The 27,168-nt window shown below is 39.8% G+C and overlaps 1 protein-coding gene and 1 pseudogene across 8 annotated transcripts in view; both read left to right on the forward strand.

Moving 5' to 3' along the window:
• Positions 1 to 545: 545 nt before the first annotated feature.
• On the forward strand, positions 546 to 2,298 carry LOC120610539 (phosphate carrier protein, mitochondrial-like; annotated as a pseudogene).
• Positions 2,299 to 19,194: 16,896 nt separating this feature from the next.
• Positions 19,195 to 27,168, forward strand: part of MSANTD2 (Myb/SANT DNA binding domain containing 2) — a 28,826-nt gene continuing 20,852 nt past the window's right edge. For 2 of the 8 annotated variants that reach the window (XM_039872812.1, XM_039872813.1), the window contains exon 1: positions 19,195 to 19,945. In XM_039872812.1, the coding sequence (XP_039728746.1) occupies positions 19,259 to 19,945 (687 nt within the window). In that variant the 5' untranslated portion in view covers positions 19,195 to 19,258. The remainder of the gene's footprint in view (positions 19,946 to 27,168) is intronic. The other 6 variants (XR_005654946.1, XR_005654947.1, XM_039872814.1 and 3 more) reach the window with 5 other exon arrangements.

Here is a 27,168-nt window from a genome sequence, read left to right on the forward strand (position 1 = left end):
TCTAATAAGCCCATATAGAATTACTGGACTAAAATAACAGTTTAGTTTTTATTCAAGACAAAAAAAAATGTGTTTTGAAAATGCTGCTAAATGTTGATGCTGATAGCATTTTTCTCCTGTGAGTGACCCAAGCATATTATAAATAGTTGGTAAAGGGAATGAAATCTGTGAGGTTGAAAAAATATGCTGCAATAGCTATGCCTAGACTAAGTATGACAGCTTTACAATCATGAGAAAACAAAATCTTAAATTTTTTTCTATTCCAAAGATTCTTTCTATAGGGTGGCCATTAAATCTAGAGATATAGATAATACTATTTTGTCATTTATCATAATAGAATATCAATAAACCATTTATTAAGGATTTGCTAAGTTTCCGGATTTGGTGGCCACTTTGTATAATTCTTGCTCTTCTCTGGGAAGGACAATGAAATTTATTCCTGTTGCCTTAAAAATAAATTTTCCTCTTCATACATCATGATTATCCCCAGGGAGAATTCTTTCCTATTCTTGGGAGTGACTGCAATGTAGAGAGAGGTGTAGGAAATGGGAAATGGCCTGATTCCTGATGTCATACTCGACTTCTCCATCCTTCCCTCCCTTCTGCCTTTCAGCAAAATAGACAGTTACAGCCAGCATAAGGGGTACTCAGTATGTCTCTACAATGTTTGCTAGTTCTGAGACTGCCCAGCACCTGAGGGGTCTTTGCTAGGTGACACCAATAAACGACAAATACCTTTTCCATGGTTTTTGAAAGACGATGTTTGTTTCATGTTCAGTGGCCTACAAAATTTATTTCTGATTAACAAACTCTAATTTTCCTTCAATGATTTTGTAAAAAATGAAAGTTTTCTTGAAAATATTTTGACAAAAGTAAAATTCAAGGGACAGCTTTTCTCGGTTTTCCTTTTACTGCCACACACACGGTAGTTTGTGTAGTTTGGATGGTCTCTAAGATTCCTACCTGTCCTCACAATCTGTGATTCGACCAGCTCTAAATTCATTTTCCTTTCTATTATCCTGCCAGGCTTCCCACTTACTTAGAACTAGAAAACCTTGCTGTGTTTAATAACATAAAATAGCTACCACTTATTGAAGACCTACTGAGTGATATGGGCAGTTTTAGGACCTTTACACATATCTCATTTCATCTTTGAAGTGTGCTATGAGATAGGCACAATCTCACGTTTGAAGAAAAAAATGCAAGACACAGATCTAAGGGCTCAGAGGACATTTGGCCTTTGTGAGCTGCAGCCTTCCCAAGGAGCATCAGTGCGTTTGCCATCTTAGGGAGAAGATATCCTTGTGCAGGGCACACCTCATACAGGTGAACCCCTTCAACACACCTCACCTGCAGCTGGTGTAGGATGGCCTCACAGGCCGCCTTGGGGCTCCTGCAACCTGGAAGAGTACAGTTGTGAATATGGCTCTAAGAAGTTCTAAGCACTGTTTGGCTTTGGTGGGGTCTTAAGTTGTGGTCTGATACACACTGCTGTCATTCCTCTGGATTTAGTGAAATGCCATGTGCAGGTAGGCCCCCAAAAGTACAAGGGCATATTTACTGGATTCTCAGTTACACTTAAAGAGGATGGTGTTTGTGGTTTGGCTAAAGGATGGCTCCGACTTTCATTGGCTACTCTCTGCAGGGGCTCCTCAAGTTTGGCTTTTATGAGCCTTCAAAGTCTCGTATAGCAACATGCTTGGAGAGGAGAACACCCATCACATGTTTGTCGGCCTCTACCAGTACTGAATTTTTTGCTGACATGGCTTTGGCTCTGATGGAAGCTGCTAAGGTTCAAATTCAAACCCAACCACGTTATGCCAACACTCTGAGGGATGCAGCTCCCAAGATGCATAAGGAAGAAGGCATGAAAACATTCTACAAGGGGGTTGCTTCTCTCTGGTTGAGATAGATACAATAATACAGCATGATGAAGTTCTCCTGCTTTGAACATACTGTTGAAGCATCGTGCAAATTTGTGGTTCCGAAACCCCTAAGTGAATGCTCAAAGGTAGCGCAGCTGGTTGTAACATTTGTGGCAGGTTACATAGCTGGAGTCTTCTGTGCAATTGTCTTTCACCCTGCTGATTCTGTGGTATCTGTGTTGAGTAAAGAGAAAGGTGGCAGTGCTTCTCAGGTCCTCCAGACTTGGATTTAAAGGTGTATGGAAGGGACTCTTTTCCCGTGTCATCACGATTGGCATTCTATGACTCCTTGAAGGTCCACTTGAGGCTCCCTCACCTTCCTCCACCGGAGATACCAGAGTCTCTGAAGAATCAGCTTGGGTTAATTCAGTAGATAGATCAGAGCAAACATGGACTGACTCTGCGTGTTGGTCAGTGTTGAAGAAAGTGCTAAAGGAACGTTTGTATATTTGACAGTGTAGGAAATTGTCTATTCTTGATAAAACTACTGTAGTATTCGTGCCTAAGGTAAGAGTTTCAAACTTGCTGTTAAACAAACTCAACTGTTCTTGAATAAAAGAAGAAGAAAAAGAAAGAAGGCAAGGCCGGAGATGTGAAGCATCTTGCCCAGGTTCCTGCGGCCAGTAAACAGTGTAGCCAAGACTCCCACCCAGGTTTTTCTGATTCTGCAGCCTGAGTTCACTCCTGGACGTTAACTGCCTGCATCCTGTTCCAGGCGACCCAGGGCTCAAGACTGCTTGGTTTTGCTTGCATTTACCAGTGGTCTCACATTAAAAATTAGCAGAGTTCCCTAGGGTGACATTCAGCTTTGCATGACACTGTTCTTTTTTCTCCTTTGCTTAAGCAAAGGAAGCTGCTATGGCAGGGGTTCCCAACCCCCAAGCCATGGACCGGTACTGGTTCATGGCCTGTTAGGAACCAGGCCACACAGCAGAAGGTGAATGGCAGGTGTGGGAGCGAAGCTTCATTTGTATTTGTAGTCACTCCCCAGTGCTAGCATCACCGCCTCAGCTCCACCTCAGATCCTCAGGCATCAGATCCTCATCGGAGCACTGGTCCCTGGTGCAAAAAAGGTTGGGGACCGCTGTAAGAGGAAAGTCTGATTCTCCTCCATAACTACTAGTTTATAAATAAAATGAAAGACTGTCAAAGTAGGCTGGCTTGGGTCCAGGCTAATCTGTGGAGGAGGTGAACTCATGTTCCTCACCTACCCTTTGTTATCCACGTTTTCGTGCCCCTGAAAGGACCTTTTCCCTGAGCCCCCCTCAGCCACGGTGCTCACACATAGGTCTGGGCTCCTGGGAGCTATCCCCATACTACTCACTTTTCTTTCCTGAGATCCTGAAATCGCTCCCTTGCTCCCACCCCCAAACAAGGCCCTAATGATGAACTAATCCTTCCTAAAGTTCTGGCAGGTGAATTCTCAGTGGTGATCGAGCACCTAGCACGAGATAACACTCGACTTTATACCATCTCTCGATATTACATTACACATTAGCGTGATACTGAGTGCCCGGTTCACACCTTTGCCCACCATCTGATGCAGCGGCACTGCTTGGCACGCACAATTCTGGCAGAACCAGGGGAGACTGGCTTCCTGTCTCATCCTCCTTTCCCAGGGTCTTTCCCATCATCCTCCAGCAGCCAAGCTCAGATGAGTTCAGCTTCACCCAGGGTGTGCCCCCGTCTTTGATAAGGAAAGGAAGGGGTAAGAATAGCCATGGGTGAGAGAGGTGTTTCTGTAGCTTTTCCTGCCACTTAAAATGTTGTCGACATGGGATAATGTTAGAAAGATACCTGTGCAAACCCATAAATGGGGCTTTTATAAAATGTAGCTCACCGGGACTTGAGTTCAATATTTGACTTTAGCTGTTTGTCTAAACAGTTTACTAGCCTGCTGGGGGGTCTTTGCTCCAATCATGAAGACCACAAATTTCCAAATGTGTTACAGTAAAGGCATTTGTAGTTGTTATTGTTTCTTGGTACTTCGTGCTAAGTGCATTGCATGCATTGTCTAATTAAATCTTCAACAATTACTCTAGGTAATAGATATTCCAATTGTCTTGCCTCCTTGTACTTAAAAACTGAAATAATACTGTTCACATGAACTTGTGTTTTCATGTTACCCATAGGAATTAATCAGAAAATTCAAAAGGGCATTTTTGGTACCTTTCTTTAGGCTGAGCTCTCCATTCTCATTAATAGGTAAAACAATGTTATTGCTCCCACCTGGAATCTTGGCTTTTGATGCTCTGATGCTGAAACAGGAAATGGGCACTCATTGGGTCCTGGTGGTAGTAGCACACTGTATATACAGAGGACATATGTCTCATCTGTACTCTGCTGGGTTACAGGATCTTGGGAGGCAGCTGTACCTACCTGATGAATCTCATTTATTACCTTTCATTTAACAGACAGTGTGTTTTCTCGCTGCAGTTGATTTTTCCAGAGACAACTCATAAGGTAGAGTTGTGTTCACAGTAAGGTCCCCTCCATTTTTAGTAACTCTCTAGTCTATTTGGTGTCTCAAAAGGAGAATCCAGTAATAGAAACTTCTTTTAATACAAGAATGTGGTCTGATCATAAGTTATCATCACTTTCCGTGTATAAGTGACCCAGTCCAGTTTGCAAGACCCAAATGTCGGGAAACCACGAAGCCATATTTTAACTATGAAGAAAAATCTGCTTCCTGCATCTGTTGAGACAAATTATAATTACAATTGTTTATAAATGCCATACCACATCTTTCTTTTAACAAATTGCACAAATTCTTGCCAAAATAAATGTCATTATCTGTATTTTTCAGAGAATTCCCCAACTTGATTAGAGTGTGTGTGTAAGAGAGAAAGAGATACAGAGAGATGGTAACACTTGTATGGCATATGGCACGGATGTACCTTCCTTCCTCGGTGATAATTAGGCTATTCCAGTAAGCGCAGTGTCATTCTTGAAATAAAAGATTTCTTGTTTAAAACTTCAAAGGAGCAGCACGCCTAGGAGATTCTCCCTGCGGTTCGTTTGTGTCTAACTCCATTTTATTAAATCTCTCTCTTCTTCACTTTAAAGCTTCAGTTATAAAGTCAGAAATGTAATAAACAAACAAAAAACTGATTTGTATTTAATTTAGAGAAGAGTAAAGAGAAGAAAAATGAAAACTCAGTCTTTACGTAAGCTCCGAGGTGTCAGGCCTTAGAGGACTTTTCTAGTTTTATGAGAATTTGTGCTGCTGATTTTTACATTTTCTTGTTTTTGAGATAAGCAGATCTCTGAGGAAATTATTGACTTACAATGACATTTCACTGTGATGCCTCTCAAAGCTCCTATCAGTTCTCTAACCTAATGACAACTTTTCTCTTTGGTTTACTGCCCTGTGAAATGTCAGCTCCTCTTTCCCAGAAGTCGTGTGTTTACTATGAGTCACTGCTTTTCCTCAGTGTGAAAGTTGTCAGCCTTCTTGATTTTGGCGTATGTGCTTAATTCAAAGTAGCCAAAGCTGATGTATAAATGCTCTCCTAACTGTTAATTGTGTTATTATTTTGATTATCTTGCTCGAAGATTATTTGTACTTTTTAATTTGATAGAAATAAAGGATTTTTTTCTGCTTACTTAACTAGAAAAATCCAAAGAATGTAACTTCAAACCAGAGGTTTCTGGTTCCACAGGAACACGTGGCAGCCCTGAGCCACTTTACCCGCATGTTACCTGGCCTCTTTCTCCAGCACGTGTCTGCAGGCACCCTCTTGTTTTCTACCGCTCAAGAGTTCTTTGTTCTGTTGCCCATACGGAACTTTCCTCAAAGTAAAAACAAAACCTTTATTCTAACTTTCGAATCCATTCAGGCACAGTTCTTACTAAATTCCAGTTTGCAATCTAATGGGCATATATGCCCCCAAGTGATCACGACCCTCAGATGATATTCAACATATAACAAAATCTAAATCATACATACAATACAATAGCAAGAGCTACACATGTATAGCAATATACATACATACATACATACATATATATACATAAAAATAATAGGAGGGCTCAATGAATGTTTTGGGAGAAAAATAAGTAAAGATGTCTGTTTTACACACCTTTCTTATCTCTGGTGTATATACAACAGATATGGACAATGTAGTGGTATCCACAGCAATGCCAAGGTCAGAGCAGATCTATCTATACCTCACACAGAAAACAGGGAATTGTCTGTACCAATACCAGGTTCTCTGACATAGGTGGGACATTACCCTTTTAGCCTATGGGGTCACTATTTCTCTCAGCTGATCAGCATGAGGCCTCCTTCCTCACTCATGTAGGGGTGGGCAGATCCCAGGTACACACCAACGATCTTAAACTAGGTAAAACTCCCTAGCCCAGAGTGCTTCGTTAGGTAATTCTCCTCTACTACAGCAGCCCCCTTGTTTACCTTAAGTGTTTATAGATATCTGCACCATAGACAGAGACTATGAGAAAAATAAGACAATTGAGATAGTACCTATTTAGGTTTTTTCCTATGTAGATTGTTAACAGTCAATCAAAACATATTTATGGAATACCTGCAGGGCACACGTAGCATGGTACTTCACCCTTCATTGAAAATCCATTAAACCAATTACCAGGTCATGCTTGGAAATGTTTTTCACAAAACAGTTTGCTTTAGTTGCTGGATTAGCAGGAACTAATTTGAGATGCAAAATTAACAACTCCATTTGTACTAGGAAGCCCTAATGTAAACCATCACACGTTGCAAATAATATATGTGAATTTATTTGTACCTGTGTCTGAGTATATGATCTTAAAAGCTACCAACCGGCTGGGACAGTGTGCATAGAAGGGAAGAAAAAAATTAGTGAGTCATCTTCTACTAATGCTCCAAAGTTAAACGTTTACCTGGAAGGTTGTGCCTTGGTTCTAGGTCGTTAATGACCATCAATAAATTAAATTGTGTTCACGTCTATGAGCGGGAATGAAAGGAAGAAAGCCAACAAAGAGTGAGTTGTAACTGAGGTTTAATCCCATCAGAGAACCCTGGGAACTGGTGTAGGACATACCTCAGGGTTACCCCAAGTGAGTGAGAAAATTGGAACATTTACCCACCGACTCTTCCTCCATCATTGGTTAAGACCTGCCTCTGGGGACGTTAACTGTGGCAGGCATGGCCCATGCAGCGGAATCTTGAGGTCTACACTGCAGCTTTCTTTTCTTTTCTTTTTAAAAATTTGTTTAATTTTTATTTTTCTATTAGAGTTGATGTTCAGTGTTATTGTATACTAGTCTCAGGCGTACAGCATAGTCTTTAGGCATTTATATAATTTGTAAAGTGATCCCCTATTAGTCTAGTACCCACCTGGCACTATACATAGTCATTACAATATTATTGGCTATATTCCCTGTGCCTATTTTGTAACTACCAATTTGTACTTCTTAACCCCTTCACCTTTTTCTTCCAGCCCCCTAGTCCCCCCTCCCATCTGGCAATCACCAATTTGTTCTCTTTATCTTTGAGTCTGTTTTTGTTTTGTTTGTTTATTTTGTTCCTTAGATTCCACATATAAATGAAATTATACGGTATGTGTCTTTTTCTGACTTATTCGCTTTAGCATTATACCCTCTAGGTCCATCCATGTTGTTGCAAATAGTAAGAGTTCATTTTTTATGGCCTAGTATTATTCCGTTATATATACCAAAACTTCTCTATCCAATTGTCTATTAATGGGCAGTGTGAGAAGTTCTGAAGACTCTTTTGCCAGTGAAGCAACCCTAATTGATAAACACTAGTTTTTAAAAAACAACTTTTAAGTACCTGTAAATTGTCCTAAGGGCATACAGCAAATGGAGAAATATTTATTCAAGAACGTACTAAATCTTGTTTTGAACACATAGGTTTGCGGCACTTAAGTCACACCCATTCCCTCTCTGGCCTGCTCTCCCAGCAATCTGCATGATAAAACTGCTCTGGGCAGCATGGCCATGAAGACAGGGCTTCCTTCTCACCAGCACCCGGTCAAGGGCTATGTTATCTCTCTGTGCAGGGCAGGCCGCCAGCATTTCTCATACTTTCAAACTGTGCGTTGTAAAGGTTAAATTCCAAAGAAGTGCTGCTGAGAGGTAGAGACCTCTCTTTTTTCACTAGCCCCCCCATTCGTAGGTCAGAGGCTCTATCCAGGCATGACAGGCTAGAATACTGGGGCCCAATTGCCCTCAGCCCAGTTCACTCACAGTGCATAGATTCTACTTGGCAAGAGGCCAGCCAAAAAGACCAGAGGCTTCCTATCCCCACCCAGTGCCCTGCAGAGGCAGGTCACTCTAAGACAGTGAACCCCTATCCCTGCTACCAGCTCTGAAGTAATAGTGCAGAGAATTTGCCCAGGGGGAAAGGTAGGCCAGCAGAACAGAGAAGGCCAACGCTTTCCCCCAAGGGAACTGAGTTTATTTGGAACAGAGGATGGGGAAGTTCAAACCTAAGAGCACTCTTGAACACGCTGGAGATTTTTGTGCTGAGCAATTAAAAGGAGGCTGGTAGCTCCATGAGGATAATAAACTGACCTGTAGACCTCCGAATTTACCAGAGAGAACCAGGGGAAGAGACAGCTAAGACCAGCCCTCCTAGGAGCAGGATGAATCTCATAGACTGACCTCAGAAACTACCCTGCAGAGAGGATGAGATTTAACTAATTCAGACTGTGGAGTAATTTGTGCCCCATGTCATTGTCCAAAACAGTAGAGCAGTCAGCTGGCAATTAGTAGAGCCTAATAGTTGAGTGTGAATATCGATGTAAAAATCCAAAAAAAAAAATCAAAAAAACAAAAAACCCCCACGAAACTAATAAACCGAATCCAGCAACACATAGAAGAGATTATACATCATAACAATGTGGGATTTGTCCCAAAAAGTGCAAAGTTGTTTAAATAAATCTGAAAGCCAATTATTATAACTCGATATATCAATAGAAGGACAACAATCACATGATCATTTCAATAAAGGCTGAATAAGCATTTGACAAAATCCAACACTCCAATATCCTTTCACGATAAAGATACGCAACAAACTAGGAACTGTAGAGAATTTCTTTGACCTGATAAAGGATATCTACAAAACACTCACAGCTAACACCATCCTAAATGGTGAAAGACTGAATGCTTTGCCCCTAAGATCAGAAATAAGACAAGGATATACATCCTTGCCATTTCTGTTTAACAATTTACTGGAGGTTCTGGCCAGGGTACTTAGGGAAGTAAAAGTCATCCAGATTAAAAGGACGATCTCTGATTTTCGATTACATGCTCTTGTATACCAAAAATCATAAAGAATTCACTAAAAAATTATCAGGACTAATAAACAAGTTCAACAAGGTTGCATGCTACAAGATCAGTTACATACATCAGTAGTATTTCTAGACACTAGTAATAAACAATCTGAAAATGAAATTTAAAAAATAATTTTAGAGTAACATTAAAAAGAATAGAATATCTAGTAAAATATTTAACAAAAGAGGTATAAAATGTATATTTTGAAAACCATAAAAATTCTCAAAAGGAATTAAAGAAGACCTCAATAAATAGAAAATAATCTATGTTCATTGTTTGGAAGATATAATATTGTTAAGTTGGCAATTGTCCCCAAATTGATCTATAGATTTAATGATATCCCTATCAAAATCCTAGCTGGCTTTTTTGTGTGTGTGTGCACAACTTAACAAGCTGATGCTAAAATTCATATGGAAAAGGGACCCAGAAGAGCCAAAACAATCAAATGAGAATAAAGTTGGAGAACTCGCTCTTCACAATTTCAGAACTAATTGTAATGCTACAGGAATGAAGACAGTGTGATAATGGCATAGTGACAGACATATAGATCAATGGAAGAGAACTGAGAGTCTAGAAATAAACTCTCACATTTGTAAGCAATTGATATTTGACAAGGAGGACAAGACAATTCAATTGGGAAAGGATAGACTTTCCTACAAATAGTGCGTGGACAACTGGATATCCGGATGCAAAAAGAAAAAGAAAAAAAAGAAAAGTTGGATCCTTTCCTCACAATTTAGTATGAGACCAACGAAGGCATAAAACAGTCATACAGGAGAATGAGAGAATGAATGAGAGAAATGAAATGATTGCTGAACCATATCAAGGGACCACCTGAGGTCAGCGATCACCTTTTAATTGCAAGGCAGACCAGTTAGCCTGGTTTTGTGCTTTTCTCCAACCACCAGCAATTACACAGTACAGGTGTGCAGTAGGCAGACAGATTTAAACAGAATTACGATTTTGCCAATGAGTACTATAAAGAGAGAAAGAAAGACGTGAGTTGAGAGACAATAGCCCTCATTTGCAGGGGCTGAAGGGAGACCCGAGAACAGTTAAAGCTGAGCTAGAGCAAAAAGGTGTATAGAATGGTCAGAGAAGAGATTGCAGACAAAGGGAGGTTTTCTGATCACCAATCACAAACACCAGAGGACACAGGCATTTGGAGGACTGGGTAATAGAATTGGAGAAGAGAATTTATAGAGGCCCCATGGGCATTAAATTCCAAGGCATTTAGGATGTCCTGGGATTCCTGGGCTTCTTGTGGTGGGTGACTTAAACAGGTAAAGGGCAGGATGAGATTAGTACTGAAGGGAGACCTTCCTTAGCAGTGTGCAGATGAGAGGAAATAGGAACCGCTATCTTTTATTAAATGTTTGATATGTACCAGGCTCCATGCGAATTGCACTTCGTCGTTATCTTATTTATGCTTCACACTTTCCTGTGAGGTATGACTACCTTTAGTGTTACAGTGTCCCACAGGTGCTGCAGCAATGGGAGAGAGAAAACATTATTGCATTATTTCTTCCAACACCTCTTTTTTAAATAACTGATTCTTTATTCTTTTAAATATCACAAAGCCATCCTTTCTTGGTAAGAAAATGAAGATAAACAACAAAAATTAAAACCAGCATCAGTTATAACCAGTATTAACACCTGTCGCATATTATTTCAACCTTGTAAAAAATTAATAAATATATGTAGGCCTATTTGTAAAAAAAAATTATTAATAAACTTTTTTTTTAGAGCAGTTTTAGGTTTACAGAAAAATTGAGCAGAAAGTACAGAGTTCCACCCTCCACACGCAGTTTCCCCTATTATTAACATTTTGCTTTCCTGTGGTACCTTTGTTACACTGATGAACTAGTATTGATACATTATTATTAACTAAAGTCCATAGTTTAGTTTACATTTGTGCTAGCTCTTTGTTGTAGAGTTATATAGGCTTTGACAAATGCATAATGTCACATACCATGTGTGTATGTCAGTATCATACAGAATAGTTTCACTGACCCAAAAATCCCCTGTTCTCCATCCCTTCCTCCTTTCCCGCCAAGCCTCTGGCGATCACTAATCTTTTTTGTCTTCATAGTTTTGCCTTTTCCAAATCATCAGTTAGAACTGTACAGTATATAGCCTTTTCAGACTGGAATCTCTCACTTAGCAATGTGCATTTTCCTGTGTTTTTTCATGGCTCGATATCTCATTTCCTTTATTCGTTGAATAATATTCCATCATGTAGATGTACCACAGTTTGTTTTTCCATTCAGCTGTTGAAGGACTTCCTGGTTACTTCTTGTTTGAGGCAGTTATGAATAAAGCTGTTATAAGCCTTCATGTGCAGGTTTTTGTATGGGCATAAGCATGATTGCTGGATAGTATGGTAAGACTACATTTAGGTTTGTAAGTGGCTGTACCATTTTGCATTTCCACCAACAATGAATGAGAGTTCCTATTGCTCCATATCCTTGTCAGCATTTAGCATTGTCTCTGTTTGGGATTTTAGCCAATCTAATAGGTGTGTAGAGGTATTCGTTGTTTCACTTTGCAATTCCCCAATGACATATGACGTTGAGCATCTTTTCATATGCATATTTTCCAACTATATGTCTTCTTTGCTGAGGTTCTGTTCAGATCTTTTGCCCATTTTATAATTGGGTTGCTTGGTTTTTTGTTGTTTTAAGTGTCCATTCTATATTTTAGATACAATTCCTTTATCAGATATGTGTTTCGCAAATGTTTTTTTATCAATCTGTGGCTTATAGTTTCATTCTCTTAACAAGCCTACTGTTCATGATTGACAAAAATATTGTGAACATCTCTCTAAGTTAATTCATTTACTACATCACTTTTCCTGTCAGGGTATTTCATGGAATGAATGTAGCAGTGTTCACTTAACCAGTCTCTTACTTCTGGCTTTATAGGTTCATTCTAATTGTTGGTATTCTACACAACGTAGAGGTGAACAATCTTGTAACTAAATCTTTGTGTGCAATCTTATTTTCTTGATATGCATTGCTAGAAAGAGAATAGCTGAATCAAGTGGTTCTTATGTTTTTGAAGCTTTGGCTATTTGTTAAAATTGTTCCGCAGAAATTTTCTCCCAGTTTACATCCTTATAACCACTGTAGGAGAGAGCACCTATTTCCCCAACCTCTTGTCAACTCGGTACTATAAAATGCTTTAGAAATGGAAGTAGCTGTCTTTTTCCCTCTGAATCTAAAAATAACTCATGCTTATGCTATCATTTAAAACTATTTGCAAATCGAAAGGTTAAAAATAATTTTTCATTATTTTAATTTGTATTTTTTCAATTGCTAATGAAGTTAGACATTTCATCAGGAAAAATATATTACCTTTTGTCTCACTTAAATGACATTAATCTAATGGATACGTAATAAGTGTTTTGTGATAATACTTATAAAATAGCATTTGAATACTTGTTCTGATACAGTACTTTGCTGGGTATTACATAAATGTGTATAGAAAATCAATCCCTAACTACTAAGAAATCACAGTCCAAGAAAGTCAATGGCCAGTCCATAAGTGTTTATTGAATGCCTACTATTCGCCTGGAACTTTTTTTTATAACAGCTTTATTGAGCTATAATTAACAATGACCTGTACATATTTAAAGTGTACAATCTCATAATCTATAACATATGCATATACCTGTGAAACCATTACACAATCACTTAACATTCCATCTCTCAGGGTTCACTGTCCTTCATTGTCTGATGCCCTATGTGTTGAAAACCATTGTTTCATATACTTTTTCTGGTTTTCTAGTTATTAAAGATAGGTGGGTATATCCAGTCCATGTTATTCCATCTTGGTCAATGGTGAAAGCCTATTTGGCACTATTTTAAGTGCTGGATCTATTAAAAGTGAACAAAATGGACAAAATTCTTGGGTTCAAATAGTTTACATTCTAGAGGGGGATGGAAGACAATAAACACATGAAAGAAAAGGTAACATGCATAAACAAATGATTTCAGAAAATGTGTGTCAACAAAATAAAATAGTAATGTAGTAGGCAGTAAAGGTTTCTCTAAAGGGAGGTGACATTTGAGGAGATGAATTATGAGGAGGAGGCTATCACTTGAAGAGCTAAGATAAGAATGTTCTCAGGTAAGGATATTCAAAGCCAAAGGCCCCCAAACAGAAAAAAGTGTGTCTTGTTTGAAAAGACAGATACAAAGCTAGTGTGGCTAGAGTGTATTTACGGTGAGAGTCGAGATTGGTGCAGTAGGTAGAAAAGGATTGTAGATCACTGTTCCAATTACCCATTGCTGTATAAAAGTTAATGGCATAGAACAACATTTATTTTACTCATAATTCTGGAGGTACCTGGGGTTAGCTAAGAGCTCTTGCTAAGTCTCTCATGTGGTTGCAGTCAGGTGGTGGCTGGGATTGGGGTGATCTCAAAGCTTCTTCATTCACATCTAGAACTTGGACTAGCAAGACAAACCACTGGAGGCTGAAAGGAGCATCCCTGGCTCCTTGGTGCTCTCTCTCTGTCTCTGTCTGTGTGTCTCTGTCTCTGTCTCTTTCATCTCTCTGTGTAGATATAAGGTAGCCTAACTTCTTACATGGAATCTGAAGGCTTTCAGAATAAGTATCACAAGAGAAACTTCAGGAAACCTAGCCTGGAAAGTCAGTGTTATTTCAACATTTGATTCACTGATATAGTCACAAAGATTTACCCAAGTCCACGGGGAACGAACACAGACTCAATTTCTTATTGGAAGAGTGTCAGATAATGTACGCACATGCCAATATGTGCCATACATGCCAAGACCCCAGTGGACGCTTGAAACCATGGATAGTACCAAACCCTGTAAATACTATGTTTTTTCCTATACGTAGATACCTATGAAGTTTAATGCATAAACTAGGCACAGTAAGAGATTAACAACAATAACTAATAAAACAATTATAACAATATGCTGTAATAAAAGTTATACAAATATGCCACCCCCAAATAAGTCTTACTGTAATCATCCCTCACTTGCGGTAAATGGTGTGGTGCCATTTGTTTCACCAATCCCTTGCTGAAATCTTATAGGCTCAATGCTTTCTGGCGCAACACATTGCCATTGATCAGAACATGTTTTATGTTTATGTTTCCCACAAATTTAATATTTTTTCCGTCTTAACTATGCATGCATCATGCACTGTGGCCATACCTTTTGCAGTTTGAGGTGCTACAGCCAAATTAGCACGAATTTTTTTCATTCTTCACTATTTCATAGGTAGAAGATTCATTCGTACTGTAGATCTTTGACCTGAGCATACGATTTTTTCTTTCAAGAACTTTCACTTTTTTGTTTAAAAGCAGCACTTTACAGCCTCTCTTTGTCATATTTAAATTGCCAGCATCACTATTCTTGAGCTTTGGGGCTATTATTAAGGAAAATAAGGGTGACCTGAACACAAGTACTTAGATACCATGACAGACAGTTGATCTGCTAACTCAGAGGGCTTCTACGTGACTAACCCGTGGGGAGCTTCTACAGCATGGAGACACCGGACACAAGGATGAGTCATGCCCTGGGCAGGACAGAGTGGGATACTGTGAGAGTTTATTAGGCTACTCAGAATGTTGTACAATTTAAAACTTATGAATTATTTCTGGAATGTTCCATTTAATATTTTCAGACTGTGGTTGATTGACCATGGTAACTGAAACCACAGAAAGTGAAAATGCTACTGTAGCAGTAAAAATAATTAGAAAATAAAATTATATCATTTACAAGTATTAAACTGTACCAACTACCTAAGAATAAATTCAACAAAAAATGTGTAAGAATTTAATGCAGAAAACTATAAAACTTTATTGAAGTGAAATACTAAATGAAGGGATATATCATATTCAAGTATTATAAGACCGATTATTATAAAGATGTCAGTTTTTCTCAAATTGGTCCGATTCGATACAATGCCAAAGTTCCCACAGCTTTTTCTGTAGAATTCGACAAGCTAATTTTAAAATGTATATAGAAATGTGAAGGATCAAGAATAGCAAGTCATTCTTTTTTTTTTTTTCAGGTTTTAAAACTATTTATTTGCATATTTAAAAAACTGTGCATTCCAATAATTAAAATCATTTGCACAACAACAACAAAAAAATGGCATTCCAATTAAACTGCATCTTACAGCCTGCGGGACATCTTGGGCCAGCTTGGTTTTACTCTAGATTTCATTGTCGCACCCAGGGTCTGCCTTCTCCAACATACAAGTTCTTCTCCTTCCCTGCCAGCCAGACAGGCAGGTGGGAAAGGCAGGTGCAGCCTTCGTCGTCAGTAGTACTTGGATGTGAAAAGCAGGCAGCACAATCATTTAAACTTGATCCAACCTCTTTGCATCTTACAAAGTTAAACCGCTAAAAGAAGTAAAATAAGAAGGTAATGCTTGTGGAATGGACAGTGCACATTGGCGGTGCGTGCCTCATTACGATTCACCCGCTAGCTTCTCCTGTTCAATAATTTCTTTTGATAACAGTGGATTTTTCTCTCGCGTTTCTGTCTTCTTCAATTTTGACTTATTGAATTTCTCCATCCCAACTATATTGGGTTTGTCAGACATGGTCGCAGAGGAAGTGGAGTGAGGAGTGAGAACAAGCGAGTCCAATCTGCTCAGTAGTGGTCCCAGAGTCGAAAGCCATTCGACTCTGGAGGAGGAGGAGGAGAAAGAAAAGGAAGAGGAGGAAGATATGAGACTTTCCCTAGTTGACATGAGACATCATCAATCCAGTGTGACACATTATTAGGAAGTGTGATAGTGCCACAAGGAACACAAGTAGGAAAACGAATAGACAAAGAGACCAATGTAATAGAAGAGCTCCAAAACAGACCAATGCACATCTGGACATTGATTTATGTCAAAGATGGCACTGCCAAAGAGGGAGGGAAAGAACGGTCTCTTCAGTAAACAGAGTTGGCATAATTGGGTATCCACATGGATAGAAGGAAGAAGAAAAGGGAGAGACAGAGGGAGGGAGGAAGGTGTACACTTCTCAGAAATACTTGCACATATGCACTGGGAGACATGTATGGGAATGTTTATAGCAGCATTACTCATAATATCCTAAATTAGAGACAACCCCAAAATTCAACAGTAGGGTGGATAAATGAAATGTGATATATTCATAAAATAGAGAATGTTACAGCAACAAAATGAATAAACTACAGCCTCATATAGATGAATCTTAATTAAAAACATAATATTGAATGAAATGAGCCAGACACAGAATATATTTCATCTACGAAATATTCAAAACCAAAGAAAACTTTGATTGATGCATTAAAAAAAGTAAAAAAATTGTAAAGAGAGGCAAGTCAGGACAGTGGTTATCTGTATAAGGGAGATAAGGGTTAACACTGGGACAAGGTTGTGGGGCAGGGCATCTAGAGCTGGCTGTATTCTACTTCTTGACCTGGACGGTAGTTACGTAGTATTTGCTTTACAATAATTCATGTAGTAGTTGTACATGTGTTTTATGTATTCCTCTATATACATTTCATAAGGAAACATTTTCTAAAAACCAAGTTCACTTTGGCTACTGTGTAGGCAGGCAAGTGTGCAAGCAGGAAGTCCAGTTGTCCAGTAAAGACATGATGGAGGCTTGGATGAGGGTTGAGACATAGTCAGATTTAGGAAGCATTTTAGAGGTAAAGATAACAGGACTTGATGTGGAATGCCAAGAAAAACAGACAAAGCAACAAACATGATGAGAGTCATAAAACACAGCAAGAAAATATGCAACAGAATTAGCTTTTAAAACAGAAAACATTAATATGAAGTGCAAAGTTGTGTGAGTGGGTATTAGATGGAGGACTTCTTTTAGGAAGAGTTTCATAAAAAAGCTGGGAAAACAAACACTTGATACAGACTGTGGAGGATATGGATGACGGGATGATACTATTAAAAGGCATAGCTGATAGTTTACAGGTAGAACTATCTGTAAAAACATAGCTGATAGTTTATAGGTAGAACTATCTGTAAAAAGGGTACAGAACAATACACACTATAGCATAGTGTGTATTGTTCTGTACCCTTTTGCGCATTATTTTATTTTTGAGACTTTCCATACATTCTCTCTCAAATGTTTTTATCAACTTAAGACTATCATTTAGATCTACAATAAAAGGTATAGCATATTACTTCAAACACGGTAGCCGTTCCACAAATTCTGATGGAACAATGGAGTCTTAAACAAGCACATCACAGAACCCTGGAATCCAGGATCGGCCATGGTAAGCCAACATGATAAACACATGATCCTGGCTGTCTATATCATGCCTCTATAATATGTAATACATATTAATAACTTCTACATAATGGACTTAGTTTTAACTTTAGGATGTTACTGGAAATTTTCTTCTTGATACAACTTTTTTTCATTGAGTAGACTGATGGGTGTGAGAATAAAGGGGGGTATATAGAAATAATGTTTAGAAAAATAAGTTTGTGGGGAGACTTCTCAGTCAACTCACTTTATCTAAGAAGGGTTCACACACCAGTCAGAGTTGATTTGAGAATCACCCAGAATTAACAACAGAAGGGAGAAGTTGTTAGGTTTGTGGGGAAAGAAAAGCAGGATAAGTGGTGATTTTAAAACTCTTTGGAATCTCTGATTTAGTGTATGACTTAGGCATGACTCTTTCATACACACTATATATGACGTTAAAAAACTTGAGTGAATTTGCTTTGAAGGGTGTTTGAGATTCCATTAGAGCTCTTAAGAGAACTGAAAATGAGAACACTGAAAACCAGTGGTGGCCAGAAAGTGACAAAGAGAAGATTCTATTAACTAGAGCATAGGCAAAGTGAGGTAATAGCTAATGCTCACACAATGTTAACTGTGAACCAGGCACCATCCTAAGGACTTAATCTATATTATTAACTCATTTAATTCTCACAAGAATGCTGGGAGGTCCTCATCTATAGATGAAGAAACCAAGGTACTGAGAGGTTGGTTATGTTGGCTGAGATCACAGAACTGGAATTTGAAGCCTGGCATTCTAACTCGAATCCCTATTCTTTACCAAGATGCTAGACTGTATCTTTTTGTCTGGAACTTCTTTATGCTTCTTCATACTGGTAGCTTAGAATCTATGGTGGAATTTTAATTTGACATATGAAGATAATCAACTCCTCCACTTCATCCCTATTGCTTATTCTTTTGGCTTTCCAACAACCACCAGAGTTAAAAATATAGCTGATCTCAGCTCCATTTTTTTTAACCTCGCATGTTTGCTATTTTAAAAAGTGTTGCATAGCTTATTCAAATTTGAAAAAAAAAAATAACCCACTGAGGTTTTTAAGTTAAAGGTCCAAGATAAACGATTAGATTTTGGGCTTGAAATGTCTTACAGCTATGTATTGGATTTGGTGTGCTCATGTTCATTAAGTTGCAGCACTTTAAGGAGGGTTCTGGAGCGATTAATACACTAATTACCAGAGGTCACGAGAGGTGTCATAATCCAGGTCTTCTTTTTACTCTCCTTACACTGAAGAGTATGAAAAAGTGGGAAAATAATTCAACTTCCAAATCAGGGAGAATAGAGACTGGTATTGAAAAATCAACTTTTCTGCTGGACTCCGGAATTCGAACATATGTAAGCTATAGACAAACTGTACAAACGCAATAGGACATCTAATTCTTTTACGAACAGTCACACCCACCCAGACTGACTGGAAAATCTGTCATAATTGGAATCAGAGTTGCTGTTCTTTAAATAAAGCGTTAGGGTTTCTTGAGAAGCTACAGGGCACCTGCTTTTTAAAGCCTCCCCAACTGATGCTCGCGCTCCAGCCCTGGCGCCTCCCTGCATAGACCTCCGTAGACTCTCCACCTAGACGTCCGCCCTACGCCCCGGCCAGGCTGGGGGGAGGCACGGGCGAGAGAGGCAGAGACGAGCGCGATGGTCCAGTCCCCCTTAACCGCGGCCCCGCGCAGCGCCCTCCCTCCCAGGGGCTGAGACTGGAGAGGAAGTGGGGTGGCTCTGCTCTGTCTGCACAGAGGAACCCTCATGCCCCCGCCCATCTCCGCGCGGGGTTCCGGCGCGCCCCCTCCCCGGACGTCGCCCCGGGAGAGAAACGGGAGACGCGGACGGGCGCGCGGAGAGAGGCCGCAGGGATCCGACAGCCTGAGCCCGATAGCCCAGGAGCCAAACCGCGCGACCGCGGAGACCACGGCGGCCGGAAGCGCGGACGCGTCACTTCCGGGCGGTGCAGTGGCGGCCGCTAGGAAGATGGCTGCGCCCTGTGGCTCCGAGCGGCCCGCCAACTCGCCGCTCAAAATCCCGAAAATGGAGGTGCTCTCCCCAGCCTCTCCCGGTGGTCTGAGCGACGGGAACCCTTCGCTGTCTGACCCTTCCACACCTCGGGGCGCCTCCCCGCTCGGGCCGGGCAGTGCGGCGGGCTCGGGGGCAGCGGCGTCCGGGGGTCTCGGGCTGGGGGGCCGCAGCGCCGCCTCGTCCTGGGGAGCCCCCGCCGCCGCCTGCCGCGGCATGTCGTGGACGCCGGCCGAAACCAATGCACTCATCGCAGTGTGGGGCAACGAGCGGCTGGTGGAGGCGCGGTACCAGCAGCTGGAGGGAGCTGGCACGGTGTTCGGCAGCAAGGCCCCCGGGCCGGCAATGTACGAACGCGTGTCCCGGGCCCTGGCCGAGCTGGGCTACGAGCGGACCCCGTCCCAGTGCCGGGAGCGCATCAAGGTAACCGGCCGCTCGGCCCGGGGCTGCGAACCCGAGGCAGAGAGGAGGCAGGGAGCGGGCCTCGGGGGCGGGGCCGGTCCGAGCCCTGGGCTTCCTCCGTGGCCCTGTGGGCGACTCGCATCTCTCCGCCTTTTTCTTCTCTCCCTGGGAAAGGGTTTTTTTCCAGATGGCCGCCAGCCCGTAGGTTTCCTGAGTTTGAAGTTGGGCGTGCCTGCCGCCGCCCCTCTTTCTTGCCAATGGAAGACGTTCCTGCGCTCTGAAGTTGGTGGTTTCTCCTTGTGCGCGTGGGCGTCCCCGAGCCCGGGCGCGTCTCTCCCCACCGCCCGGGCCTCGCTTTGTTCCAGGCAGAGGGGCGCCCAGGCCGAGGCTTACCGTCCGGGGCGGGGTCGAGGACGGGTAGCAGAGGGGGCCAGTGGGTCCCCAGTTTAGGAATTTTCAAGTGAGTGCAGTGGCAGAGCCACACAAAAAGCCTTCGGACGACTGGCCTTTGTGTCAGTCGCCTTGCTTCTAACTTGAGCTCTGAAGGACGAGTAAGACTGGAGATGCTTTGGAGAATTGGAAATGCTTGATTGGAGCTAGATCGTGCATTGTTATCGTGGAGTTAGCTTGGTTGAGAGTTGGTCTGGAATTTGGAGTGTCGATGCCTCCAGAGTTTGATTGGTTTGAAGTATATTTCCGTCTAAGCTCCTTCATGAAAGCTACTTTTTCCCTGCTTTATTGTGCCGGATGTGGTGAGAAGCAAAGCTCTCTGTGTGCATCTGGCTATCCTGTGTATCTGAACGTTTAAATACAGAGGCTTAATTTGGGCGAGAAATTTTACCACCAGCCGGCTTATCGTTTTGCTCTTTCTACTCAGTCTAGGCTTTCAAATTTGTATTGTAAACAGATGCGGAGTTGTGTTTTAGACAGGACAGTTCCCTCACCACAGTGTCTACTAAAGGATTCTGGTGGGATTCTTTCTCCCAGTTTTCACCAAACTACTTCTTGTTCATAGTCATAGTATCTGTGTATTTCTTTTCTGGTAGGGAAGGCATTTTTTTCAGAGCTCCTTGGGGACCAAAAACCCAGTAAGAACAATCATAATCACACTGGAGGAGATTGCTCCAAAGTTCCAGAGGTCTTGGCTCAAGTAGTGTTCGTCTGGGGACATTGTTAGAAAATTCAGTCCAGAAACTAAGGTATTTCAAACCTATTAACTATTATTCAAGAAATTTGGCACCCATTTCTCGATTACAGAATTAAATAGGTTTACCTGATAACATGTACCTTTGGGTCTTATGTCGCTCCCCCGTGTTTAAAACAGATGTCATTAAAATAGTAGCTTATACACAGGATTAAAGTATAGTTGACTCTTGAACAACACAGATTTGAATTGTGCGGCTTCACTTAATCACTTTTTTGGTTTTGTTTTGTTTTTGTTTTCCATAAATAAATAGCCCTCTATATTTCCGGGTTTCTCCTTCGTGGATTCAACCAATCTCGATTGAAAATGGAGTTTTTACATTCCCATCCGTGGTTGGTTGAATCCACGAATGTGAAGGCGAAGGTCTGAGTGTAGTTGAGGTTTTTAGGGAGTCAAAAGTTATTGTCCGATTTTCCACTGCGTTGGGCATTGATGCTTCTAACCCTGGCATTGTTAAAGGGTCAATTGTAGTAGCTAGTAGTAGCCACTGTTCTCTGAATCTCATTCACTGTTTATTCAAGGTCATTAAGGTTCAATTTTGAGGGGAGTTTGTGTTGATTAGCATCTCTCTATGAACTTGTCTTGAGTTTAGAATTGCACCTTAGGCATTGTAACTATTTTAGCTTACTCAATTTTTGGCCGTAGACATTTCCCAATCAAAGAGAAAAAGTGTTGTGCTATCAAAACCTCACTGGATGTAAATGCCTCTATAAAATTGTTTCTCAAATCACCAGGAAATCTCTAGTTGGATTGCATCTTTGTCCAGCTATGAGAAACATAACCCAAAGCAAGAAAAGGAAATTGAGCTGCTCTGAAGAATTTTTAAGAGGATCAATTATCTGTCCCCAAATAGATAAGATCAAATTGACCTCAGGCTCTTAGAACATTTTGAGAATATGTAGATGATGATAATGAGTTCTCTGATCCATAGTAGCAGTTGACAAGGAGGAAAGATGACGTTTTTTTAAATGTTCTACTCCTTAAGTTATTTCAACCAAAGAACAGACTTCTTCATTAATTGTTGATCTTTCCTGCCAGAATTACAAGCTCTGTAAGGACAAGTTCTGGTTTCATTCACTGTGGTATCTCCAGTGCTTAGCACATAGTAGGTACTGAATACTTATTTCTTAAATTCACCAAATAAAGTCTAGAGGAGAATTTTGGAAAGTATTAAAAATCTAGAGCAGTGTTACTCAAACTTTAACCCCAAAACAGACTTTGAAACCCAGTCTGAAAAATACTGCATTGAAAACTAAGCTCTGTCCCTCTAGGAGACTTAGTATGAATGTAATCTTAAGCATAGAAGCTGATGTGGTCACTGAAATCATAGCCTTACAGAATTAAGTGGATGTCCAAGTAATCCAGATATGTTTATGAAAATAACACAACTTTAAAAAATTCTCAGCGAATCCCAACCCTCTAAAAACAAATCTGTAGATCCTAGTTTCAAAAATACCAATTTAGAACAAGTAATTCAGAACTCCTTCACTTTATTGTGTTGATGACAATTGCAAAAAGAAATTTAATAATTCTTTTTCTTTTAGATTTTACAAAATAGAAACAGAGTAGTGCAGTAAGATACAAGGAGGAATTCTTGTGCAGACTTATATAATGTAACTCATTTAAACGTGAACTCATGTCAGAGGCTCACAGGGAAAAAATACCAGGTGTGTCAGTTATATCTCTGGTCTAATGTACATGAAATATCTACCAAAATTCAATTATGAAAATTCAGTAAATAATTTCTTCTAAGTTTGAAGGGAGAGAAGAGATATATAGTAACTTCAGTTTTTTTCATGAAACTTTCGCTTAATCATAGTTTCAGCACGTTGATGTAGCAGCTTTCATCTCATCATATGAAGGCATCAGAAAACTGAGTCTTAGCCCAGCCTCTTCCCTGATCACCTTCCTGAATAACCTTAAGCACATCACTTCCCTTCTCTGGACTGTGCCTCAGTCCTCTTATCTCTACAGTGCAAGTATTAAAATTGTAAATATTGAAATTGAATTAATAGCTCTTGGATTTTGCCACCAGAGCACAATTCTAAATACCACCCGAGTGAACATGTACATTTCTAAGCGCACAGGATTTTAACTTAAAGTCAAATATAAACATTTGTTTATTGCTGCAGAGAGTTTTCATTTTTAAGTCTGACATGTCCAGTTATTGATATTTATTCAGTCATTTAAATAAAATGGATGTGTTTGAGACTGTTGCTGCACAGATTATTGTTTGGTTCTGATGCTTTGTTGATTTATTTTTGTTTGCCAGAAGAAAATTTGCTAACAATTCCATCCTGGTTTTGGAGCCAGGTAAACAAATAGGTGACTTTCTGTCGAGTTATTACATGATTTGTCTCCTTTAGTATAGGCCTTTTCTTCACATCTCCATTCAGCAAACACTTGAGTGCTTATTGTGTGTAGGGCTGTCTGCGAGGTGTTAGGATAAATAAAAGAACTATAATATACATTCCTTGAGCTTACAGGGCAGTTGAAGTCTGTATATACACACCAGAGTTAAAAAATTACAAGGGATGATGTACAATGCAGAACTTGATTAAGTGTCATATACTAAAATGACTTAGTGTCATATGAAAGCAGACAATAAGTGTGATAACTTCAAAGTAGGGAGAGATTCCACTACAGTCTGTACTGTAGTAGTTTAAAGATCTCTCTGGACTTGGAATTCATGAACACATTAACTTCTGAGCCACATGCTGTATTCACACTTCTGTCAGTGAATCTGGTGCTCTGCAAAATTCATTCTCAAGTCCCATATTTTTGGGTTTTCTCCAAAAATTTGCCTCTTTAGAGTTGGCTTAATGTCTTTGAAACAGATGTGTTCTTCTAGCTTGGCCTGAATATGAAATGTAAGGTGCTTGCATGACCTAAAACACATGTCTTTGCTGGATTTAAAAGTAGTAGGGAGTTTTCTGCTTAGCAAACACAATGATTAAATTTTTAGGGACATTGCTTAGATTTATTCATCAGTAATTGTCATAATCTTTGTAACAAATTTAGTACTGTAGCAGACAAATCACAGTATAGTATGTTTTGTCTTTTATTTTTGCTGTAAAACCTTGTCATTATTTGTGAGCATCAATAGGGTAAAGACATCTTGAGCCAAACTTGTTTCTATATAAGCATTTTAATAGACTCTGCCCACCTCTGAAGACTTTTCTCTCGTATTTGCAGACAAGACTTTTCCTTTGCATTATAGTTGAAAGATTTCCAAGAAATATGGTATACCACTCAAATTATTCATAAGAAAGATTAAGTCAGATTTGTTTCCTTCCGTTTTTTACATATTCAGTTTCTGTTGTTTCCATGCCCCTGTCATTTGAAAGCAAGTGCATTGTAGTTCGCTTGTCTGCTTGTGAATCTGACGGGCTTGATGTATATCTTAAAAGAATACAATCATACACCACATAACGACATTCGGTCGACAATGAACTGCATATATGACAGTGGTGTACCATATAACCTATGTATATTATTATTAGTAGTAGGCTATTGTAGTGTGTTGTAGGCTATACCATCTAGGTTTGTGTAAGTGCACTGGAAATCACCTAACAATGTGTTTCTCAGGATGGTTCCCCATCCTTAAGCTGCGCATGATTATAGACTTACATTACCAACTGTACACTTATATTCAAGCTTTCAGTTTTGGAGGTAAGGCATCTAACAAGAGCATGTTGAAACTGAATGAATAGGCTTCTGAGTTTCATTTTAATTGTTTTAATTTTAAATAGCCACATGACATTAGTGTCTACCATATTGAATAGTAGTGTAGGTTAAAAGTTGTTATTCAGAGTATTAAAGAAGTCTTTATTATGAAAGGATTCTCTTAGCTACATACTCAAACTTCTTTGGGGAGCTCTTGCCCTCCCTGTCACTTAATCCCTGAGTAGCAGGAACCTTGATAGAAGTCAAGAAAAGTCCACCATTCTAGGAGGAAGAGCTTTTAGTGCAAGGAATAAAGTATCATAACCTCAGTTGGCTGGGGCAAACAGTGTCATATTCTTGGTTTTCTACGACAGCACTGTCCAATAGCACTTTCTGTGATGATATGAGTTTTCTGTATCAGCACTGTCCAACAGCCATTGCACGGTAGTACTAGCCATGTGTGGCTATAGAACACTTGAAATGTGGCTAGTATGACTGAAACTGAATCTATAATTTTATTTAGTTTTAATTAATTTAAATTTAAATAGCCATACGTGGCTCATGGCTATTGTATTGGCCAGAGCAGCTTGGAAATAATGGTCTTCAAACTTTTTTGCTTATGTATTCCCAAAAGAATTTTGAAATCCATGTACTCTCTCAGCATTTTTAAGCTGACATTAAATCATTTTTATCATATGTTTAAAAGTTTACAGGAAGTTAACAGGATATAGGAAATATTAAATCTAGTGGGAGATGAAGATGAGGACTGACTGTAAAATTTATTGAATCATGTACTCCGAATCTGAAAAATCAACCCAAAGTTCTTACCTGTAAGTTTTATCAAATGTATCTTGAAAATGTTGATGATGAAACAATATTCTACTTAATTTAAAATAAATACTATTACTAATCTATATTGCTTTGGTTATTCTAAAGGAGCCAAGCTTCAAGCCTGAAAAATACTTACAAGACTGGGAATGATAGGAATCCCTAAAGTTCTAAAGAATGCATATGGGGACCCCAGTTGAAGACCACTGCTTTAGAAATCTGAGCATCTTTTCAATATCTTTCTTGACTGATTAAGTAGGCCCTTGAATTCCACTGCCCTTAGGAAATGGGAGAAGTGTGGAACTTAACTCTTGGCTAAAATCCAAGCATCAAGGGGAGGATTTGGAGATCTTGCCTATTCCCTTTCATCATACTCAACTGACAGATTAATATCTAAGTTCCTATAAATACTAAGGTCTTAAATAAGGACTTTATTTTTTTAATTATTCACCAATAAATAGGAGTGCTTCCTGCAGTAGGCCCTAGAAATATGGCAGTATACCACTTACCATCAAGGTGTTCACCTTCCAGTAGAGGAGTCAGACTACTAAAGCTCCAGTTACTATATTGTGAGCAAGGTTTGTGTATTGTGTTCACATTAAGCTCATGGTGCTACAGGGGCACACAAGAAGGAAGTGTCACAGGCCTTGAGGAGGTGAATCTCGAAGGTAAAGTGAGCCTGAATTAGGCAGGGTGTAGAGACCAATGAGCAGTTAAGATTAAAAGCCCAGGGGCAGTGCAACTTAAAATGATACAAGCTACAAATACAGGAAAATACATTTTGTCCAAGAATCCAAAGTGGAAGCATCCAAATAATTTAGTTCCAAAAAATTTATAAGTGATCAGCTGTTTTAAAAGTCATGCCTTTCAGTTGAAAATTTTGCCATAGTGCATGGCTTTTATTGAAGGTATATGACTTAGAAGCTACAGATGAATGATTGGTGGTATCATAAAGAAACATGCGAAAGGGTAGAGCAGATAGTTTTGGAATAACGGTATAGTGGACATACCAATTCTAGATAATTTATATGTTTTGATAAATGACTTTTTTATACTGTTGAATAGCAATTGTGCAAATAACTGTTATATATCTCATTCCTTAATTTATATACTAGAAAAGAAAAACAAAAGTAATGCATATTTTGAACATACAAGAAGAAATATATTTTACCCTGTGGCCTAGTACTCTCATAAAATATATGTATAACTGAAACAACTGTCACAAAATAATAATGATTATACCTCACACTTAAGTATCATTTACTGTGTTCTAAGTGCTTTATAAATATTAACTTAATCTACATAATGACACTGTACTTAACTATGTACAATGCACTCTGGTGTGTTCTATTTTATTTAAACACAGGTAATCTAGCTCCTGAACCACTAAGCCATATATCCTCTTTAGTAACATAGTTACACAGCATGTGAAAGCACCCAGCACATGCCTGTACCTGGCAGGCCCTTTCTCCACGCCCCACCCCACACACCCTCCTCCCCGTCCCCAGCACTCTCCCGGCACTGCCTTCCCTTTCCCCCCAGGCCC

The sequence above is a fragment of the Pteropus medius genome, unplaced genomic scaffold (genome assembly GCF_902729225.1).
Source record: "Pteropus medius unplaced genomic scaffold, Ma_sr-lr_union100, whole genome shotgun sequence".
NCBI classification, from domain to species: domain Eukaryota; kingdom Metazoa; phylum Chordata; class Mammalia; order Chiroptera; family Pteropodidae; genus Pteropus; species Pteropus medius.